General features: G+C 44.5%; 1 protein-coding gene across 3 annotated transcripts; it reads right to left on the reverse strand.

Annotated features, from left to right (window-relative positions):
• Positions 1 to 2,997: 2,997 nt before the first annotated feature.
• Positions 2,998 to 18,126, reverse strand: LOC126543403 (serine proteinase stubble-like). 3 transcript variants are annotated; one of them, XR_011890760.1, is made up of 8 exons: positions 17,784 to 18,121; positions 16,512 to 16,539; positions 15,328 to 15,401; positions 14,150 to 14,282; positions 12,680 to 12,824; positions 6,140 to 6,254; positions 4,767 to 4,915; positions 2,998 to 3,199 (listed from the first exon to the last, which is right to left on the reverse strand). XR_011890760.1 is itself a non-coding variant. In XM_055062296.2 (8 exons), exons 1-8 carry the CDS (start codon positions 17,829 to 17,831, stop codon positions 3,014 to 3,016), a joined length of 933 nt encoding a protein of 310 aa, XP_054918271.1. In that variant the 5' UTR covers positions 17,832 to 18,126; the 3' UTR covers positions 2,998 to 3,013. The 3 variants fall into 3 exon arrangements, 2 of the variants coding, with proteins under 2 accessions (XP_054918271.1, XP_054918272.1); XM_055062296.2 differs by having other exon boundaries at positions 14,150 to 14,265; positions 15,256 to 15,401; positions 17,784 to 18,126; XM_055062297.2 differs by having other exon boundaries at positions 14,150 to 14,265; positions 17,784 to 18,119.
• Between the last annotated feature and the right edge of the window lie 5,286 nt (positions 18,127 to 23,412).

Genomic DNA, 23,412 nt, shown 5'->3' on the forward strand with positions numbered 1-23,412 from the left:
CACCATCACGGACTAGGAATGCCTAGCTATCGTTTCGTCTGTGCAGAAGTTTCGACCTTATCTTCACGGCCGCCATTTCACCATAGTTACAGACCATCAGGCATTATGCTGGCTTTCGACGCTGAAGAACTTGTCCGGACGACTTGGTCGGTGGCTCCTTCGTCTGCAAGAATACTTTACTATTACCTACAAGTGCGGAAAGAAAAACCAGGATGCAGACGCGCTTTCTCGCTGTCCGCTTCCTATGCCACCATGCAATGGACCTCCAACTACCATCCGTGACAAAGAAGATTTCGCACGACCCCTCTTCACAAGCTTTCTCATTGGCCACTGTAGAGGAGATGCCTACACACGACAACAGATTATTCCAATCTCAGCAACTTGCAGACTCTTATTGTCGGCGCATCAGCGACCACCTTCAATGAGCTTCGCGCCCGCCTAACGCCCGCCTTCGTCGACAGCTGACGCAATTTAAGACTGACAACTGCGTCCTGTACCGTCGTGTCTATCACCCTGACGGTCCACGCTGGGCTCCTGTCCTGCCACGCTCTCTACGTGCTCATGTCCTGCAGCCTTCTCACGACGACATGACTGCTGGTCACCTTGGTTTCCAGAAAACACATGACCGCATCAAAGGTCGCTTCTACTGGCCTGGCTTGTCCGCCAGTGTAGCGAGGTATGTGGCTTCCTGCGCCCTATGCCAGCGTCGAAAGCTTCCTACATCAGCTCCAAGCAGACAACTGCAACCGGTTCCGTGTCCGTCGTAACCATTTGAAGTCGTTGGCATTGACATGTATGGTCCTCTTACTGTGACTCTCACCGGTAAACGATGGATTGTGACAGCCGTTGACCACTTGACACGCTACGCCGAAACAGCTTGTGTGAGTTCGGCCTCAGCGTCTGAAGTTGCTGCATTCGTACTTCAAGCCTTAATACTGTGTCACGGTGCTCCTAGCGTCGTCCTTAGCGACCGTGGAAAAGTATTCCTCTCGCAACTAGTAGACGAAGTACTCAGAGCCTCCGGAACCATCCACAAGACTACCTCCAGTTACCATCCGCAAACCAACGGCCTAACAGAGCGATTTCATCGCGCGCTGTCTGACATGCTAGCTATGTACATCGAGCCAGATCACAGAAACTGGGACGCAATTTTGCCATTCGTGACTTTTGCGTACAATACCGCCGTTCAACGCACGACCGGTTACTCGCCGTTTTACCTTGTCTATGGTCATTCGCCCGCTTCCTGCCTTGACGTCTCGTTCTTCGCGCCAACTGTCGATCGATGCCCATCCTCCTGTGACGAATATGTGTCCGGCATTCTGCGTTGTCGCCAGCTCGCCCGCATCAACACCGAAGCACGGCAACAGGACCGCAAGTAGCATTACGACGCCTCTCACCGCGTCTTGTGCTTCCACCCTGGCGAGGAAGTACTACTCTGGACACCAGTTCGTGCTCCTGGCTTGTGTGAAAAGTTTCGGCTTCGGTTCATCAGCCCCTACAAAGTCTTGGAGCAGACCTCTCCGGTTAACTATCGCGTGGAGCCAGTTATTGTTCCAAATGACCGCCGCTGCCGCGCTGCTGAGGTTGTCCACGTTTCCCGTATGAAGCCTTTCACGAGGCGTTCGCCACCCCTTTGAATTGCGGCCAGGATGGCCGCTCTCGCGTGAGGGGACATTAGTGTGGGCATTTATAAGCTATACTTTGTTATCTGTACATGATCATCATCATGTGCGGTTCATATGGCGTTCTTCTTCATCATCGCTTGTGGGGCTTGCTCTTGTGTAATCTGTGCTTTGGGCGTGGCCGGTTCGCCGCATCTCCGACGCGTATAAAAAGTCGGGATAACTGCTGCATCCCAATATATATATATATATATATATATATATATATATATATATATATATATATATGTAAGCTTATTAGAAGAAAGATCAGTGTCGGCACGTTTTCGACACGCCAAACTTTTAGCATGCCCAATACAGGGTAAACAACGTTACATCTTCGCATGTAACGCAACAGTAATCGACTAGGCTGCAGCTCTGCATATAAACGGCTCGATTGATTGTTCGTACATTTGATCTATGCAATGTGCTCCTGTAATGTGCATTTTAAGCCATAAAATGTCCAGAAATGGCACAGACCTTTAATATAATTTTCAAATCCAACTAAAGGCATCTTGTTACACTTGAAAGCACATCGTGAAGCTAAAGAGTACAAAAAAGCAAGACAAGAAGGACCACCTTCCGAGATATCAGCATGTATTTTTTATGGAAACCAATTGAGTAAATGCACTTACCAAACACGTCACAAGTACTAAAATTCCACCATACTTCTTATAGATTAGCAGCAGGGTAATAAATTTTCAACCTGAAAAGTATGACAAGTGGCCGCGCGACACACAAATAACCTGTCTTGCGATCGTAATAAGTTTCCGCTATTTTATGTGCCGCCTAATCCCTGTCCATTTCATACTCTGTAGTTTCGCGCTGTACTTTAAGGTGACAGTGATCAACACGTCCAACATACAGTGCTTTTGAAGCTTGTTATGTCCACGTCAAAATAACGCCTTTGCCGACACGCCGCTGTTGTGCTGTCGTGCTCTCAGACGCACGCTTTTGGAGAAAATTCCTCAAAATTCGTGATCGATCCATATAATTGCGATAATATCGGCACACTTTAATGCAGGCCAAACATAGAAGCTTGGGCTTTTAGTGAAAGTAGTATACCCCTGTTTATTATTTTTTGTAGTATGCAGACTCATTCACCATAACTTAGGACGAAGAAAAACTGTGCGAATGGAGGTGATTTCATAGCTACTATTTTATGCTGCTGGTGGCAACTCTTACTTGTCTCCCTTAAATTACCGGCGTTCTTTCTACTATTATGAAACTCTCTTGGCTTTTTTATGTATACGACTATTTGCCAAGCTTGCTTTCGTTTTTCTTATGCAGCTCCTTTCTTTTGACGCAGCGAATGCTTGAGAAATCGCACATGAAGTATCTGGCTTTAGTTTTTATTTCCTGTGGCCGTCTCGTTCGTAGCGTTTCATTACACTCAATATCCAGGGTACAAAAGTGGCTACCCTCGTGTAACCACTCGCTTCATTTGGCCTGGCGCAGCCGTAGCCAAAGGAAACAATCCCGACTTGAAAAAATTTCCCACGTTTGTTCCATGTAGTCACTGGTCCACCAGAGTCGCCCTTGCGGAAAAGAAACAAGAAAGGCGAAGTGTTTACTACGAAGAAAAGGATAAAAATTTTAAGACGTTTATGAACTTTTGAAGCTGACAATACATATTCATGGAATAAGCAGCGATTTCACCTTATAGTTGCATGTGGCACGGTGTCTTTCGCTATGGAGGCTGTAAGCATTCGAAACCAACTCAGTTCTCCCCCTTTCAAGTGTTCGAAACATCAAGTGTGACAGCAGTATTGGTTGCGGCGGTGTGATAACAATGCGGTGTGTTAACAACAACTCCAATGGCACAACCCTGGAACCAGGCATTAATTCACCGGCCGCCATTCATCTGTGCGCTTCAAATCCACCTGAACATTGACAGCGGACCTGTTGCTAAAACGTTTTACACCAGTCTGTCAGCCAAAGTGCGAGGGCAGGTACCGTAAGATTACAACGATAAGCACGTCAGACATCGGTGTTGTATGTAGTTGCATTTAGCTATTCGTATCTGTAGCTCTGCATATAGAAGTAAATGTTCCGATGCCGAACGCCATATCAACTGGCTCTCCGCATTATGTCCTTCAGACAATGACGGAAGACGGCAGACAATGACAATGACGGAAGACGACAAGACAATGACGGAAGACGGAAGGCAATGATGGAAGAAAACCTTATTGTTACCCAATTTCTCTTTGAAAACAATTCTTGCTATGCCGGTTTTGAATAACTTCTTTTTCTAATGGTATGCCAATTTTTCAGCGCTTGTTAATCACACTCGGACGTGAGGCAGTCATTTCAAAACCTAATTCTGGGACCCCTTTCGCAAAACTTCTTTTCGAGATGATTATTTGTACTTAAGATGCTCCTTTTTGGGTTCGTGCTTATCCCTGGTGCACGACAATTTTGGTGTTTCGCGAGACGTCCCCTCATTGAGATTATTGGATTTACCATCTTACAAATTAAGAGCGACTAGTCAGTTCTGACTCTTCATGATGTTGAACTTCATGCATTATGTCATTTTCAGTTTCTACGCCTTTGAACCTAGTTCAGCTTCAGTTCGTCCGGAAGGTCCGTGACAGCCCTGAATGTGAACACCTTGGTGTATCATTGTTTATGCTTCATCATCGTCAGCTCTCTGTGCAGCCTTCTATCTCAAGCCCGCGCATCACAGTACCTGTGTTTCGGTTACTCAGAAATTGTAGATCTTTTGTAGCTAATTCCGACAGCAGGAGTTGATAAATTGGTTTAATTACCGCAGGTTATACACCTCGGTCGTAATATTTTTTGAACGCGATTGCTAAAAACAGCAGGAGGCGTGCGTTCAGGTAGTTGTACGGCAGGTAGGAGTAGAACATTTAGAACGAAATAAATTTTATGTCTCAACGACTATTATCGCTACAGCTGCATCGTAATACCTTAGTGACGCTCTTGTCATGGAATCTATATAAGCATGTGAGGCCATACAGGCTCCTCATGTCATAGGACGGCTTACTATTTCCGAGGCAACCGCACAAGAACTTCCGCTACTGGTCCAATGCACAAGTTCCAGACACATGAGAAGTTGTTAAGTGCCACAGATTTTATACTTACAGTGCAGGCATCTTTAGACCCCGCGGTCGTACAAATGACGATGGTTTCATTAAGTTTCAGTTGAGCTTCAGTATGTAAGAAAGGCTTGCACTGTTTATATGGCATTTCCTTCTTCAGAATATATCGGAGTGTGTCAGAGTCCTGGCCATCTGCAACATGAACAGTCGATTCTAGGGTCACTTCTTACCAGAATAATTTATTACTTCCCTCAATAAACATTTACACTATCACACATTTTTTGTGGTCAATATTTATTTATGTATGCAATTCTGATGCTAACGCTATACAATACATTCGAATACGTGTACAACAATTGCCCTTACAACAAGATTACGTATACAGCTAATGATACTGTATATATCCGAGAAATTATATTCTTGCATGTGTACTGTAAATGTCGAACTCCCTAGCTCGAGCGCTAATCAACCAAGCGGGGCAAGACCAATCGTCTCATCAATTCCCAACCTTTACCTTCATGCCCCTGCCGTCCAATTACTGCGACCGACTCGAGCTCCAGCGACTCAACCGCAGGATTTATCCTCCGCCTCACAAAAAGCTCCGTACTGAAGATGCCGTAGCCCTCCGACTTATTCAAACCAACACATTTACAAACCTACACAGATACAGTAAAATGTTCCCACATACATATCGCGGCATCTGCCCCTGGTGCGGCGACACACGCCCTACACTCTTTCACATCTCGCGGGGGTGCGGGGGCAAACCTCAACACTTAATGACGCCTAGCACGTCATTTGAGCGGTGGGTGGTACAGCTGACCGGCGATACCCTGGCGGGACAAGAAGCTCTCGTCCAGCAAGTACGTCGAGCAGCCATGGCCAGTGGAGTCCTGGAACGAGGACACCATCCACTCGACCTCAAGAGCAACCACCTCGATGGTCCGAATAAATGTTTTCTCTCTCTCTCTCTCTCTCTCTCTACAGCGAAAATCAGTACAGTAAATTTGCCTTTGCAGTGAATGAATTTAGGCGTCCCAGAGCGCTAATTTGTTGCTTTACAACAAAAAGCACCTAGTGGCGCTACCGCCTCATCGCTACCACTGAGCTTCCGCCCGCGTTAGAACTAGTTACGTGCTTGACTAGGTGTGCTAATCACAGTGAGTATGTTGGTCCTGTTGCGGAGCTCCAGAAATCGCCAAACTGAACTAATATGCCACTTGTGGCAGCAGAGCAGCACGTGAAACGACGGAGGAATACTCAGTCCACGAATACTCCAGGAACTATTGTCGCTCAGAATTCACTACCTGCGGATTAGTGCAACGCGAGCACGGCAATTTACATCCAACAGTAATGGCTTGTTGAAGTTGCAGGTGATGCAGGGATAAAGAATAAAAAATATAAATAAAGCATGCTTGCCTTCCTTGGTGAGCCCCCAGCCAGCGATAAGTAGAGGCCTTCCAGTAATATTTAGCGGCTTTTTAGGGAGACATATTGGTGAGACAAACTTGTCAAAGTTTAATGGCTTTTCCAGCTGTGAAAAGAATCGAGCTCATTTGAACAACAATAATAAACTCTAGGTGATGCATACAGTCTACTTCCAAGGCTGAGATGGATCATAAACGCAGGAAGCTGGTTATAAGTTCAGGAAACAAACAACACAGACACGCTGCTCGGCGCGGCAGCAGCAGCGAGCGTGCCTCGCTGTTGCTGCTGCGTCTCACTCCAACGCGAACAAAGTGCTGAAAGCACAGCGCATACGAAGCTACCAGCACTCAGTGAATTTTGTACGCATCACAGATCGTATTGAAGTTATGGGCGCCCGCGCGGCGTACCCAGCAGCCGCCGACAGTGGCAGGCTAAGTCCCAGTTTGACCTTGGTTAAGCTTGAAGGTCAGATTTACGGAAGCAGACGTTTTCTGGGTTTAAAGCAGGTATAGCATAGGTGATCGCTCCTAACGTGAAGCGATGCTGCAACGCGACTTTTGCACGGAGCATCAGCAGATTACTTATGGGTAATTTTTCAGTGGCTAAACCCTGTTACATCAAGCACCAGATAACATAGTTTGCCTCCTTATCTGATTTATCTGACCGGAAACGAGTACAGCGCGTCGGCGCAATGCGGAGACATTTTGGCGAATCTAATCCGCGTTGCTGGCCAGAAACAGCTAAGTCGGATTCTTACTTCGCTCTATGCAGGAACACCTTTTATCTTGTGGAGCACCCTGTTCTTGTGAAGTCAAGGATAAACGTATACTCTATTGAGTGGGTGTTCGGACCAGCTGGAGCATTCAAAGTATTGGTGGATACTCCAACGCGCGTCGCCTATTTTACCTACACAGCCATGCAGACAGTTACCGTTTCAGTTAAGGAAATAAATCCCAAGAATTTCTTCTACGAATCCTGCACCTTTGCCTACGCAAACGAAACGGACGTATCTCAGAGAGTTAAGCCAGGTAGAATTCTGATTCTAAGTGCTCGCGAGCTTTGTGACCATGTAATTATTCTCAGAGACATCCTCACCGGAAAGATAAATGTCCCGTTTGCTACCCTGCACTAGGGAAGAGGTAAAGGGAGGCAGAAAGATAAAGAAGAGCGCTCGCAGAGTGAGCAAACGAAAGAATGACAAAATATACAAACACATGCATATACATAAAAGAACACGACAGTGCCAAATTCATTCAACTAGGATGCTTGGCCGGAGCGGCATCACTAGCGACTTTGTCGCATTCTGGTCTGAAGCCTGCATGAGGCGGGAGTGGAAGGCTGTCTGATCAAAAAGTGGCCGGTCGCCAACGCGCACAAACGCGTAGCGAAGGACTCCCCCTTGGAGCCCTATGGATCGGGTTAGGTAGCTGCGAAGCACACTCAGACGCCCACAGACAGGTTTGTTTTTTGTACATCCTCGCAGGCTAGCAGAAGGGTCGCCACGCGTGACACACATCCGCGAAAAATTATTCTTTCAAGTTACGGAGTTATATTTCAACCAGGAAACAGGAAAGGAAGTGGCCATCTCAGAGCAGTGATCTCAACCAGGCTCAATGGCCATTTATTGGTGTCGTCACTGCGTGTGGGGGCAGAAAGAAATCACAGCCTTTAGTATCAGAAAGCGAAAGATTTCCTCAATGTGGTGCGAACCACATTGCGTAAAGACCAGCTGGCTACGAAAGGGACCAGGATGTGCGAGTATATCGAGTAACACCCCTGCTAACGCTGAGATGCGTACGCCTGGCATGAGAGGTTGTGCACTCGTTCCATTTTTGCCGCATATGTGCAGCGGAAGCGAAAAAAAAAAACGCAGGACAAGGAATGAGTGACACGTTTGTGTCACGCTGCACGTATACGCCTAGGCTGTAAACTTACAAATATGCCCTATTCGTTGTGTTGCTTGTATGATTGTTCTGACTATGCGGATCTAGACGGCGTGTTCGAAATAGAGTAAATACTAGCAGATACAATTTACCCATTGCACCCTGGTTTTCCTCTTCTCAGTTATTTAATTCATTATTTGTCGGCGTTTTAACCTTCATGTAACGTTCATTGATGTGCTAGTATTTATTCTTTTGTAGTAAGCGAGAACTTCGCACGCTCGCGCTTATGAGACAGCTGTGATAGCTTCAGCATTTACCACCCGCAATTTTTGCTTGTTAGATCGTGATAACGACGAAGGTGCGAAATAGAACGACGGACGAAGGAAGACGACACGGGAAAACCACGTAGGCGCACTAAGAACTGAGCGTTTAATTTCTGGACACAGGAATAAATAGCCGCTGCCAAGAATCAAAACATGCCCAGGCCTCAGTGATTTTCTAGATCGGCCTTATTCAACATGAGGAATGTGCGTTTGGTGAGCGCTGTTTTACAGTAAATTGACCTGAGTAGTATGACGAGATCAAGAAAAGTGTGTTCGTATATTACAGTCAAAAATGTGTGAATAAAGGCTTTGCACGTTTGCCATCTCGATGTGATTAGCCCATAAAATAACCTGTTGTTACTGTTTATAGCTTGTTGGCTTTCCAGTTGCGCTGAATTCTGCCCCCCAAAGATAGAAGCACCAGCCCTATTGCCTTGCTGCCAGCAGCCATACGTCATTCTTTCGCTTGTACGAAATAAGTTTATTCTAAAAGCGCCTGCATTTACAATCTTTTTGTGCTTGGAAATTTGCTGCTACGAAGCAGCTGTTTAGCCTGTGGTATGAATGAATAATGAATTTAAGCTTACCAGAAAATGTGGACGTGTCAACATTTTCAGAAAATGTGCACGTGTCAAGAGCAGCTGTGAACGATGGTTAGTGATAAATGATGCTCTCTTAAAGGTTACTGACATTACTGAAGGCACGATAGTTCGCCTGGCGATGATAAATAATTGGATGGTTTCGGCAACCCAAATGCACTCGCATAATTGTCCACTTTACTTGTGTGAAGTTTTCTTTAAACACCTTTTAAAAGATTTCTTGCCTTCCGGCCTCGACGAGACACATTATACGCTGAAAAAAAAAAAAACATTGCACCACTTTTTATTGTAAGGTACTGCGTGTTTATGAACAAGAATATCAGACATCCACCCAATCGTAGCAATTGCTACGATTGGGTGGATGTCTAATTCTTACTTTATTAATTACTTATGTGCACCTTGTGGGTTTCCGCAGAACAATTAAGCTAAGCAGTGCGTGTTTGCATGCAAACTTTTTAGTTATTCGAGCCGCGGCCGTAGTCAGGATATTCGAGCCGCGGGCCTAGTCAGGGGTGTCCAATGCGCGATATGCATGTTCGTGCGTGTCTGTGTGTGTGTACGTGTATATTAGTACATAGAAACTAAAAATTTCGGTGGGTTCGAACCCTAGCCTCCTCCAGCTACGCCACTGGTTCGAGCGGAGCCTGCATTAGAAAGTGCCATCTTGCTCAGCGCTTGTTCACAATTGCAGTATATAGCTCGCGACCAGCAGACAAAAAAAAAAGAAAGGAAATAGACCACCGCGCGCCATTCGCCTCCTGCGCGCGTGAGGAGTGGCTTCATTGCATAGCTGGAACATAAAGCCGGGATTATGCGCAACTCTGCTCCCTGCGGGAGCACACAAATGGACACTACTTCCCCGTAAAATCCCTCAATAATTTAAACGTACCGACAGGCTTTGATCTAGCCGACAACGCCTGCGATAGGCTGATCGGTGACATGTGACCTTGCTCCGCCCCTTTGCCGCCATGAAAGTTCCTGCGCGCCGGGCGAAGTGCGCGCGTTTCGCCTGTTGTGCTATGCACATCGCTGCAATAATTTTGTTCCGGGAGGGCCGAAATGCCTTGTTGCTGTGCGGTTGGGTGCCAAAACCGGACGAAGGATGGCAAGAAGTTATTTCGCATCACGCGCGCCAACCAGAACCTAACCAGACGAAAAGTAGGGTTACACAGAATCGGACGGACGGACTTTGAACCGTCGGTAACAGTACGACTATGCGAGGCAACATACAACGATACAAAGGTGCGATAGAAAGTATACACGTGCGTGTGTCGAGCGGTGATAGTATTTCACCCGCGCGCATGAATGTTGAGGGCCGAAGTTTGTGGAGATTATTTATTTTAGTTCGTTGTGAGCCCGCTGAATGGATCAGTATGACCTAGGATGCGAAGGGCCGAGTAGCCTTGTTGCTGTGCGGATGGGTGCCGAGATGAGACGGAGGACTACAAGAAGTTATTTTGCATTCAGCGCGGCAAACAAAACCTAACAAGAAGGTAAGTGTGGTTGCATAGAAATGAACGGTAAGACTGAACCGTCGGTAACTGCAGGACTATGCGAGGAAAGTAACGTAGAGCGATACGAAGGTGCGAGAGAAAGTATACACCAGTGTGTGCAGAGCTGCAGTAGTATTTTATTCGCGCGCATGAATGTTGACGGCCGAAGTTTGTGGATATTACTGATTTTAGTACAGTACGAGCCCGTTGACATAGCAAGTGCAGTATCACCTAGCATGCAAGTAAATAGTGGGGCAGAAACGCACTAACTCGCTGACAAATATCCGCATTGCGTTACGTGCGATAAAAAATAACAAAATTCAACAGCGAATTCTGCTTTTACACTTTCCTGTTTTTGTGCGCGCGTTGTTAACTGCGCTTTACAACATGTCCAAAATGTCATTTCTAATATCCTAATCGTATTTTGTGCATTGCATATGTGAATAAATATATTCCCAAGTGCCTGCATTACTCTGCTTTTAAAAACGAATACTGCATAGCCACTGCTACTGGCCATCAAATAAGAAAGCGTAATACAGCATATCAAAGTACATTACATATACAGCTGCGAGCTCGTTCCTTCCAAGTTTCCCTTACACTCGAAGATGTTTCAGTAATCGGCAATGCCATTCTACTGATGAAAAACACACAACTGCAAATTCACATAAGAAAAACGCCACACGCGATACGCGGATTGCCAGCAAAACACAGTGCAGTAATAGCTGGGCCAATCCGCGTGCGTTTCGTTTAAGAGCCCTCTAATTCTTAGGGGGCTTTAGCGGTGCACGGAGGCGAAGAGGGACAAACACAACAATGCGCGTCATGATTCGAGTTTACGTGGCGACGTCACACGGTTCACGAGAACAGTCAGCCGCATTCACACACGCGCACACACTACGCTTGATATTGGTGTGCCGCGAGATCAGATCGCGCTGGCAGCCCGAACACGATTGAGGAGACACCCTGACACGATCCATGCCGCCGCTTCATTCTGTCGCGACAGTTGCACTGGCTCTTAGCATTGAACCACAAGACATAGCAGTCGTCGTGTAATCGCTTCACGACAGACACACTCAGCGGCAAGAAGACTGTCGGTGCACTCGTTTCCACACACCACGGCCGCCTCGATCATGCGCGCCCGGCGGGGAGCACCGCCTTGCGCGCGTGATCGAGGCGGCCGTGCACACACAGACACAGGACGTTGTTTAGTTGCCGTGAGGGTCGCGCGCTTTGAAAGTCGCACGTTTGAGCGACGTTATGTAGAAAGTTTTTCGGTCCAACCGACTGTCAGCCTTCATTTTTACACGACTTCTTCGTTCAAACCAACCTCTATGTGTACGCAGCACACTTACAAGCAAAAGAATTCACAGAGCAAACGAGATTAAGCGCAAGCAATCGCCAAGGCTCGCGTGGTGGTTGAGCGCAAATGAACGAAATGTTCATTTCACTATGTTATCACTATTTCACTATGTTCACTATGCTATCTTGAGCGTTTTTCTCGGAGCGCTCATTTAAAATTAAAGGACTAAATTTAGCAGTTCGGGTCCTCTTCTCGCTTTCCGCCCCAGTCAGGCACCAGTAGGTTTTATTTCCGCGCGTATGCAGATATTTTTTCACCTCACGAATTCCGCGGCGCCGCGGTTTAGCGTGGGCGCCGTCTGCTACAGGAACTTCCTAGGTGGTGCGCGAGGCAGATGTCGCTACCTTGAAAATTATAGAGGGACCTTACTTCCCCGCTTCGCTCAGCGCCACCTAGACTTTTTCGTCTAGGTGGCGTTTCTTTACCGCGTGCTCTACGCACTCCTTCATATTTTCACCGCGGCGCTATTCCCTTCTCTACCTTCAGGCGCATTCCTCCTCCGGCGCTCGCTTCATTCGCTGCTTCAAACTAAATATCGCCGATTACACTCCCGGGCCAGTTAGGCCTGCGCGTAAGAACACCGAACATTCCTGCACATGCAAGCTCCTGGGATACAAGATGCGATGAAAAGAATTCATCCAGATTGCCTCCATAGTTACGTGAACACCGAATGGGGAACAAAGATACAACTGGTGCAGCGGCCTGGTCAAACGTAGTTACAGGTACAGTATTGTGAATAAAGGCTATTGCGAAACCAAGACAAGCCAAGACTAATAGGCCGTCCGCCGGTGTATCAAAGCTCTGCCCATGCCGCCTGCTGTGTGTACAAAGCGCAATGGTATCGTATAGGGGTCATCCATTTTGTATACGTACCTGCAAAACCGCAATGTCATTAGCGTAAACGCTCAGCACAAATTTTGGGTGGCGAGCGAAACGTTTTGCTTGTATTTCGGGCCCTTTTTTTCTTTCTGTGCTGTTATAGTATACCACGACACCGGAGGCGGCTGTCTTGTCGTTCCTTCACAAACAAATAAAAAGAAAAACATGAGAAACTATGCACTATAACCACTGCAAGAAATACATGAAAACTGCTTCCTGTATACATTAGTCCACCATGCAACAAATTTCTTTAATTAATATCTTCAAAACCATATATAGGAAATGCCCTCGAGTCAAATTAATTATTCCTTCTTGGCAGCCAAAATGGGCAATCTTACACAGTTGAAGAAGTTATACAAAGCATTAAAATTTACAATATAGAATGTATGTAAGCCTTACTACTCTGTATAGTCTAATTACAGAAATAAATACAATATCCCATAAGAGATGTAGCAGTTAGTTGTCATATAACAGCAAAGATTTATTTTAGAGATGCGTTAGATTGTAAACAGCTTTATTTTTATGGCATGTACCATAAATGACTGCCTGACTGCTGCAGCGTGTGATGAAGGAGACCATTAGCTCACCAGTATCGTTTTTTGCTTGCATTTCAGGGAACTGAATAAACGAACATAAGGGTAAGTGGAGGAGCTGTTACAAATTATGAAAACAAATTTGAGGAATATTGCATAAGTAAACCGGAAAAGATAGAATAAGCTCTATAGCATACAGAGTCCATAATATTGTTTGAGCCTTACGTCACCACCTTCCCAACCAAATTTGCGTCGTACCCGCCGTGGTGGCTTCTTGGCTATGGTGTTGGGCTGCTAAGCGCAACGTCGCGGGATCGAAACCCAGCCATGGCGGCCGCAGTTTGATGGGGGCGAAATGCGAAAACACCCATGTGCTTAGATTTACATGCACCTTAAGAAACCCCGCTGGTCAAAATTTCAGGCGTCTCCCACCACGACGTGCCTCATAATCAGATTGTGGTTTTGGCAAGTAAAATCCCATAATGAATTTTTTTTTAATTTGCTCCCGCACTTTCATGTCTCACACCCCAGGTTTATTTGTATAAAGGTCATACTTTCACAAATCCTATACACACTTATCAAATTACAATTGTTTGATGAATGCATGTTCCAAAAAGCGATTATTGAAGTATTTCTACCATTTGTATTCTTTTGGTGCATTGTTATATGGCAAAATTATTGCCAAGTAAATTTAACTTTTTAAAGACGCCTTGCACTTATGCACCTCTTAGTGATGTCAGTGTCATACATCGTGCTCAATAATGGCCACCGTATTGCGCAATTAAAGCTTCTTTTCTTCACTGCTTTTGAAAAATAGCATACAGTCGACCAAATATACTGCGGAACTTACGTCTGCTAAGATAATATATTAAGCCTTAAAATGCGCCACATAGCTGTAGTGTTTAAATAGATAGTGCGAAAAAGTACGAACGGTTCAGTTAGGCAGTGGGCAGCTGACACGACAAAGCTGGGAGATACAATGCTGCCGCTGCAGGTCAGGACGTTGTGAACTTGGCTTGCTCGGCGAAACGATACTCGGAGGAACACCTAAGTACCCCGGAAAACTGTAAGCGATGCAAACAAGACTGGATTTCTCAGAAAAAGTTAGATGAAGTTAATAACGGCGATCGAACGAGAAATGTTGCTGATGCCGAAATTTAAAGAAACGGGACCTGTCTGACCAAACCCCTTGTCAAAACGATTGCTCCGGCGACATTCCGTCTGCTAGCATTTTCAAGTTTGGAAAGCAGTTCATTATGCGATCTATCGAATGCCAAACATTTATACGCTTTGCCAGAAGGCAACATAAAACGCGCCTGCACAACTATATCATTAGGACTATTTGCATTACAAAACGCGTACTAGAATAACGTACCTACTTTAAGGCATATGGGTTACGACCATTTTGGAAACAAATGGTATTGAAAATAGCAGTTCATTCATGTACAAATATTCCAATCGGAATACAAATGACAATATTTGGGAAGCATGGCATAAACGTGATAAACAGGGATAAGGTGCCTCAGAAGTGCTGGCCTACATTTGGCCGTGTTGGCCAACGTTTCTGAAGCACCTTATCCCTGTTTAAAACCTTGATACCACGCGTGATACCCATCTGTGAGCCTCCAATTTTGATTTTATATTTGTGAAACGTAATTTCAACTATACGAGCATTTATTACATCACTGGAGAATTCTACAATTCCAAGTATTTATTACTTTGCGCAATGATAGGTAAAATCTTATCATATTTCCCTTTCTACTGCAGCAGAATGGTCGCAGCAAAAACTCATTTTAAGTATTCTTCCATCAGATATTTCACATTATGCATCAGTGTAACATGAAATCCATATTCCTTATATTGATGCCAAAGGACAATTTTTTTTTCACTTAGCAGGCGTATGAACATTAAGCTACTGATTGAAAAAAAAAATTGCAATTGTAGACTGAAGGGTGCATTCAGAGAACAATGCTTCTGAAATATGTAACTTCTTTTCTGAGGAAAAACAAACATATCTTTGTGTTGCGTGAGACCTACCCTGACAAAGGCGACAGCAGGAATTAAGTTCGCGATTTCAATATCGGAACCAATTTGGTAAACATAGCTTACAATCCACGGCATTTTTGTCCTTGAAACTGTTTGTCCGTTGACAATTCTTGAAAGTGGAACCGCTCTACCGCAACCTGCAAAAGCCATTCGTGTGAACGTAGTAACGTTTTCGTGCTGCTAAAGAAACCCCTCCTAATTGGTGCTAGTGAGGCATGTAGAGCTCACAACATAGTACTATTGTTTCCGACTGTGTGAAACTTCTGTGAAACTTCCGTATACAGTAATTTGCCTTCTTTCTGCTGGTGACAAAACAGACATGCTTGGTCACGTCTGAAACTTTCCTTACAAGCCCGCGTAACAATTTTGTTGCTTTACATGTGTTGAGAAAGATTCCGTACAGAAAAAACCCTTAATGAATGCTTTCTCGGTACTTCCTCAGCATAATGCTGTTCTGCAGGTAACTCAATTGTAGCTTTGCTTTCACGCAGCTTCCTGGCTCTGGAAGAGCACTTCACTTGAGCGTTTGAGCATGTAATGCTCGCCTGCGATCAGACACTGTCGCGTGTTGCAGGCGGACGGCTGGACGCGAAGGCATGAAGAAAGGAGTAACATTTTGAAAAAAGAGCTCTTCAGACGCCAGTCATGGTGTTCACAGAGTACATGACGTGTGGTGCTCGCCAGTTGCTATATCTAATCATTAGTAAGAAAAATTTAAACGCACCCATTCCCACGCATAGGTAATAGCCCGTGAAGGTAAAAAAAAATATTTCGTCAAGTTCGATTGTGTTAGTGTACATAGGTGTGCGTGAGAAAAATATGGCGGCACTAATGAATTCAACCCAGCGGCATCGTACTTTTTCATATTAAAGGAGTTATTTTCGCATGAGAACAGATGAGCTTTCAGAATACGCTTTCTTTTTCCATCATTACTCAGTGGTAACGGTGTAACAACTTTTCACTCAAGTTTGGCAAATGATTCAACGAAAGATAGGTTTGAGAAACTGGGCCCCAGTTTACACGTTCACTGTTCATTACATGGCATATGAAGTATCAATCTGCGTTGATGCTGCGTTGTACTTACTGTTGTTCGTAAAATTCTGTGTTTGTGCGCTAAAAATTTATGCCTGTCTACGCGCATTCTTTTTTCTGCATCTATAGATACTGGGACCCCTCTGGACATTTTGTTACATGGTATTTGCAAGAACCTCGACACTCTTTAGGGCAAGCGATTGAACTTTCCTCACGTGGGGTGTTGATGCATTCACAGGATATCTGGAAAGGCACAAAAATTTCAACACTCCTGAAATATCTGCACAAGTTGCACTATATAAACTTTTTAAAATTACATCATGTTGTAATGTGACAGAAACCGCGCAAAAAACAAGGTCTCGTCAAAAATAGAGAAATACCGAAAAATAGCAATGTTGGCAACTGCGTGAGCGTGGCTTTCCTCCCACTTCAATAAAATAGGCAAACTGCGCATTCATCGAGTGTCGACAGATCGATGCGTAGCTATTATTGAAAGGTTCTTTTGCTAGATTTCGAAAGCTCGTTATGGCTTTATTTCTACTCAGCGCTGTGTTGGTTAATTCTGATAGATTGTCGTAATGTTGAACTGAATCAGTTTTCCAGAAGAACATTAGCTTCTATGCATCCGCGAGTTACTTCGTTTATCAAAGTTTTAGGTGATATATACCTATAAATGTGTGGGTTTGTGTGAGTGTGTGTGCTTGCGAGTGTGTTTGTATGTTATGACAAAGTGTTTAAGAGGTTATACAAGAAACACACTGGGTCTAACAGGAAGAAAAAGGAAAGAGCGTAACTGGATTGTTCATTTCCACGATTTTATCTATATCTAAATAGTAGTATTCCAAGGCGAAAAGCAATAAAGAAGACTGATCAGAAGACATCTTAACTTTGTCTAGTTTACAGTAATATGCTTATTCTGAAGGTTCATAAGGCTGTAATATGAAGCGAAGTTTTATGTACTACGAAAATCAATACTAAGATATACTTCTGGAGGGAAAAGTCTAGCAGCAGGACCAGGATCCTGTTTTGCAAAAAAAACGTTATGTATCTCATGTAACAAAAAAGAAAGTGTGTGTTCTTCTGATTCACATGCATGAAGGTTGATGTGACTACACATATGCACAGAATCTTGTGTGGTAATGAGTTTCTACTGCACTTTTGTGCAATACAGTGCATCAGTTGACTTTTTTTTTCCTGGACATCTCATTTCCTGCTTCATATTTACCCTCGCTCTACTGGAATATAAAAAATGCCTTTGATATTTACCGCCGAATGATTGCAATCATTTGCAAATTATGCATTTGCTGCATACGTCTCTTATATTGTCGAAAACTCATATTCAGTTGATTACTTAAAGTAGGATTAAATTTAACGAGGTGTAAAATTGACACGTTGCAAATAACACTATCCAAGCCACACTCGCTTCCTTCATATGTACCTCTCCTAGCATCTCCAATGTTGGTTCACCCAAATCCAGTCTCACTCACCTGAAGACAAAGATGCGCAATAACAATTGCAAAACATATTTGCGGCATGGCTTTTGTACAACGTCAGTAGTTGTTTGTCCAAGAGTGGGGAAGTGTGGTGCTCCTGGGCTAGTTTTACGCAACAACACTTCATATCGAACGGCACGGCTACGGCTGACTTCAAAAATTTAGAGAGGTATACAGCAGTTCATTGTACCTTATTGCTCGTTTGCTTGTTTCATAGTCATTATTTCTTTACCGTAAAGCTTTTGAATTGCGTGAAAGGGAAATACATAAGCATTTTTCTTTTCCGATAAACATTCGTTAGTGAACTCTAAACTGTCCTGAAATAATTTCGTGTGCCTGTAGCCCACATGAAGAGCCATTTTCCTAACGTCTCACGCTTTACAGCTGTCTAGTGACGTTGGCGCTCCTTAAACGAAATGTGTCGTGATCACTTTCAAAAGAGCCTTGTCACATCTGGGTTGTTGAAAAGCATCTTTGCTGTGGACAGCCAGCATAAATAGCAAGTAGTGCCTGAATAGAAATGCCAAAAGTGCTGTCGCCCGCAAAAATGAAATATGCCCCTTCTAGCAGAAAGAAGATATTGACATGCCTTTCAGAAATGAAACGAAAAGATAACTCACGGATTCGTAGAATGAAATAGTGAAAGGTGACTGGCACACATCAATTGCTGTGACAGTTTCGTCGAAGAACTTTAGTCGGTATAAACTTGGATCAATGCGTGGCGTCTTGGGCACACAGGTGTCTTCGCTAGCGCGCATTGCCCAACATTGCGTAGACGTTTGAGCAGTTTCGCCCGAAGTGAAAGATATGGAAACCAATAGCTAGATGTAGCGCCGCGCTGGTCTTCAAATAATATGCCGACGAGAAACCCTAGTCCTACACAGCACACCGGGCCACTGCTACTCCACTGCAGAAAGAATCATCTTTGCAGCTATAGAAGATTAACCTGCTAATACGCGCTGTGCCGCTGTCTGCGTTGCAGGTACCGGAAATCATTGGTGCACCAGAGTAGATAAAAGAACAAAAACGTCTGCTTTGGTGAACTGTCCGTTTCCATAGGAACCATTTACGCACGGCCAGTTGGTGCGCACAGAGCTGCCTAGTAATAGAAGGAAAGCTAGTGGTTGTGTGCACCGTGTTCATGCCAGCTGTCGGTCTCAGGACGTTGCCGTTGCTCTACTTCAGAGCCAACTGAGCGAAGCTGAGGGGGCGTCCAGTTTGCTTCTTCGTTTCCACAGTTAAATTCACTGCACCTCTCTGGAGAGTGTAGGGAGAACTAAGCTATCCCGCAGGAGCCGCACGTGCGTGGTCAGCACTGCATCAGCACAACCGTGGCCCTTACTGCACGAATGCGGCTTGAGTGTCCATATAACTGCTATCGGAATAAACAACACCACGCTACATTGTTCTTTATATATGTGTTTCCCCTCAAGGCACCGTAGTTTGGAAAATAAATCGGTGATTGAATTGCCTACACTCACAACGTTCTCAACTGGTACGATCAAATAATATTGTTGCTACAACTGCGAGTTTCCAGCATTTAGTATGAGTGGCGCTGTGGCTATCAGTATTTGTTTTAGTAATAAAATGAAATTATTGCGTCAAAATATTACAACTAATCAGTTGTGTGTTCCCCTGACATTTCGGTTCAGACATTTCTTGTGCATTAGGTACTCTTAAGGGAACGGGGTCGGCCCTATACCAGCAATGTATGTTAGGCAATATTTATGTGCCTGTCACTCTATAATCGTAGAGGTTTCAACAATTTTTATAATATCACTGTGCTTAGGAGCTTTTCCTCATTTACTGTAGAAGATTTATCACCTAATATGGCCGCGCCATTTCTTAATAATATTTTGCTGCAGATACCTATTATCACTCAGTACTGGGCATTACATTTCATTTTGAAGAAAAGTATTTCATTATACAACAATAATTCTTCTACTTTACATTCTGCGCCTACTGTACTTATACACTGGCTGAGTATTATGTTCTGAGCATCTGTGGTTGCTGAGATAAAGGAAGAAATGCCCGAAAAAAGTAAGTTTTGAGATAATTGCGTTTAAAGCGGGAAATGGGCTTTATTACAAAAGTACAATGAAAGAACATCAAATCGGAGAGCGGTTCCAATAGGCACGAATCAGATAACCGTCACCACAATCACTTTTTCTTTTTGTGGTTAGGCGTCTTGCCTCCCGAGCCTCTTTCGTCGCCTGCTGTGCAGCCCCGCCAGCGAAGTACTCTTGACGCAGATCAGTGTCGCGTAGCCCCTGCACTGTGTAACGCCATGGTGAAATTCCGAATGAGTTCAGCACATTGGCTAGGGCGATACTGCCATTATTAGACCTAAGCGCAGCATCAAGCGTGAATAATTTCTGTGTTTGACGGCGAAGGAAAACCTTTTCTGGAGGCCGTTCCCACATGACCTTGTCGAAATACGCGTTGGGGTTTTGCGTTTTCCCGTAGAGGCATTTAGCAAATAGCTCGCGCTGACAGCTAGCTGCTGATAAATGGGCTTCACAGCCTCAAGAACTGCTGGCTGCTGGAAGGTGTTCATTACGAACATATGGTTCACGATTCAACTGGGCTTTGTGGAATTTACGCCAGGTGTCGGCGTCTTTCGGGCAAAGGCCGTGGCATTGTTTGGTATCCGTTGAGTTTTGGTATCCGTGAAAATACGTGGCCCAGACAGCGTTTCGCATGTCCTCTAATCTTGCTGCATTCATTCTAATGGCCAAAGTATAGTACTTCTGGAGCTTGTCAAGGATGGCATTGCTCACACGTTCCCAGCCAGATATGCATTCTTGTTTTTCGCTGCGGCTAGAGCTTGACTTGGCCAAAAAAACTATTTGTTGCCAGGCGAACTGCTTTATTACCGCTAACTTTGTAACAAACATTTGGCTTCGCTGATTCGGAGCAATTTTAGGTGCAAACAGATGGATTCGGCAGAAGGCTAGGAACGGGGGCGTAGTGAGCCACCGTATAGGTTTAGGAATATGGCATTTTTTGGCGAAAGGAAGCCACATTGAGAAAAATAAACAGCTGATACATATTCACAAAAGGCAACGGATATTAATTTGCGCCAAAAACAAAAAAAAAATTTTTTCCTTCAATATTTTTGCTTACCCTGCTTTCTTATACATACGAGTTTGGGCCTAACGTGGTGAGCTGCAGTTGCTAGTACTGTCGGTCACGAAAGGCCCACAAACGAGAATATTTAATTCTCGCACACCACTTTAGGGCAAGCGCACTTAATCGCGAACACAGTCGCTAGCTGTCGGCGCCGTCCATCCCCGGTTAGGAATTTGACGACGCAAACAACAAAGCCATGGTGAGTGAATACTGGCGGCAACCATGCAGGGATATCACTCTTGGCGTTATAGTAGTTGTTCATTCGTACTTTTCCTCAGTTGCTGCTGTCCCCAACAAAAGACAGCAAAATCCTTAAAGTCCGACAAATTCTAGTATGTATATAGACAGCGTTTAAATGCTCTGTTAGTTATGTTTCGCTTAAAGCTCTAATGTTAGCTGCTAACGCAGCGAGAAGTGGACAGCAACTACAGTTTTATCATGTAGGTAGCCAAGTTTGGAATATATAATATGTGCAATTGGCGTATCCTACACGTAATATGTCAACACGTAACTATGACGGCTCTGGTTCCCAGTGCCTAAAAGTACCCGTCGCATTCCATTTCTGATGGGGAACACAATGGGTATTTTACATATTTGTTCATCTTAAACAGCCGCGATGCAAGTTTCATTACTACAAAATAGTTTCATTTGGCACTGAATGCGTGAGCACCACAATTACTTTTGTCTGACTCGGGAACGATTACGCCCCCAATAAATTCATGTGCTTATTATCTCCTACTGCGAATTTAGCTTACTTTGCAGGTGACGTCGACGTGCTTTTCTTTCGTGTGCCACACCATGCCACGTGAGGGCAGTTTAATGCACGAAAACACACGGCTTTCAGCCGAAAGCTGCATTGCCTTCAGAAACTCTCCTTTCAACTTCTTAGCCAGCCGCGTGCTCAAAATATATTTTAGTCCAATACACTATGGCCGACAGCAAAAAAATACGCGGAAGATGAAATACAACGTGGAATAAATGGCTACTAGCTGTAATTTTAAGCGGTGCAATGTCTCTTAGAATAAATGGGTGGTAACAAATGTGCTGTTCCACTTCTAACGATAATTCCTTCTTATCCCTTCTTCGTCAGTGCCAGAAGTCAATCCTTGGCAAGGAAAATGACTCGCCAGTATTTCACGGCGCAAATCAACCTCTGAGAAAGCGGCTGTGGCAATATCAGAGGCTGCACATCTGTTTATATATGCTCTTGCAAGCTGGCAACCAGACTTAAGAAATTACGAAGCGCTGGACAGAAGCGTGTCTTACCCAAAAACTGTTGACTGCTGGACAGGACGTTTACGGAGACACTGCTGAAGTTCGTGCACGATGCAGTGTTTTTAGGTAGACCTTTCTTTAAACATTTATACCCTTCTGCTAACCTACCCCAAAATGAAAAGAAAGGTACGCCTGCCTCCTTGGGCCACCATAAAACTTAAATCTGGCGCATGACTGTTTATATGATGGCATAAAAAGATAGCACACAACAGACAACTAATTTTCCGCATGCTTACTTAGGTAAAAAGATTTCTTTTAGTTTTTCCGACAAACAACAGTTTTACAGTTGTGTCTCGGCCTTTTATAAGACGGAGGGGTTGGTTAGGTATCTACATTTTTTTGTGGGTGTTTAACGCCACGAAACTACAGAGTGTGTTATAAGGGATGGGCAGCGCTACGTGAGGAGTTGTGTTAGATCTTCATGAATCGCATATGCTCTAATAATTCTGATAATGAGGCAAATATAGATTGGCATGCGTGAGCCAGTTCACCTTGTTAGACGTGGAATATGCTTGATGCGTGCTGTTTGCTGTCAGGCGCAATATCTCACACTTTTGACTCTTTAGGGGCATTTGATAACCTTATCAGATTACCAATAATATAGGTTCTAAAAACCGAACATATTAGCTGTCAGCTTGTTGCAGGGGCATATTGCGGCGCGTCCTTAATTTCCAATATCAAAGAATGAAACCGTGATGCAGGGTATGTGTTTCCAGTCGTTTTTTCATTCTTTCTGGTGACAAAAAGTGGACTGGCAAACGTTGGGAACACGGCAAGCAAAACCTAATCAATCTCACTGATAAAGCCATAAAGGATGACCGGATGGCAGATTGTTCTACACATTTTGTGTATGCTACACATATGCTACACGTTTTGTGTATTCAATACTGCATCAATTTAAGTGGGCCAGACGATGAGGAAAACTATAAGCAATGATCACTGTGTTCACCATTGACGTCTGTATTCTGAAGGTTGCCATGCAGCGTAATCGATTGCAATGGAAGCGCGGAGGCACTCTCCAGCACAAGTTGCAGTAGTGACTTGGTCAAGAGGTCGTCCAGTAGCCAGCGCCTTTAACTGCCTGCCTGGTCGATCTGTAGCTTCGTAGCTCTTAGCTCCCTGTTCTTCAACGTCCTTCCACTCAGCCTTACACCTGTACTCGTCGAAGTACATTTCAGCGTAGCTCCTTGCCCCAATGGTTCACTGGCCTTCGTTG

This window comes from Dermacentor andersoni, chromosome 10 (assembly GCF_023375885.2).
Source record: "Dermacentor andersoni chromosome 10, qqDerAnde1_hic_scaffold, whole genome shotgun sequence".
Classification (NCBI taxonomy): domain Eukaryota; kingdom Metazoa; phylum Arthropoda; class Arachnida; order Ixodida; family Ixodidae; genus Dermacentor; species Dermacentor andersoni.

Coding starts and splice junctions, on each gene's coding strand:
- LOC126543403 (XM_055062296.2), bottom strand. CDS start 17,831: ATGCCGCAAATATGTTTTGCAATTGTTATTGCGCATCTTTGTCTTCAG. Junction 6,255..12,679: donor ATGACATTGCGGTTTTGCAG/GTACGTATACAA, acceptor TTCTTTTCACAG/CTGGAAAAGCCATTAAACTT. Junction 4,916..6,139: donor CTGGGGGCTCACCAAGGAAG/GCAAGCATGCTT, acceptor TTCATGTTGCAG/ATGGCCAGGACTCTGACACA.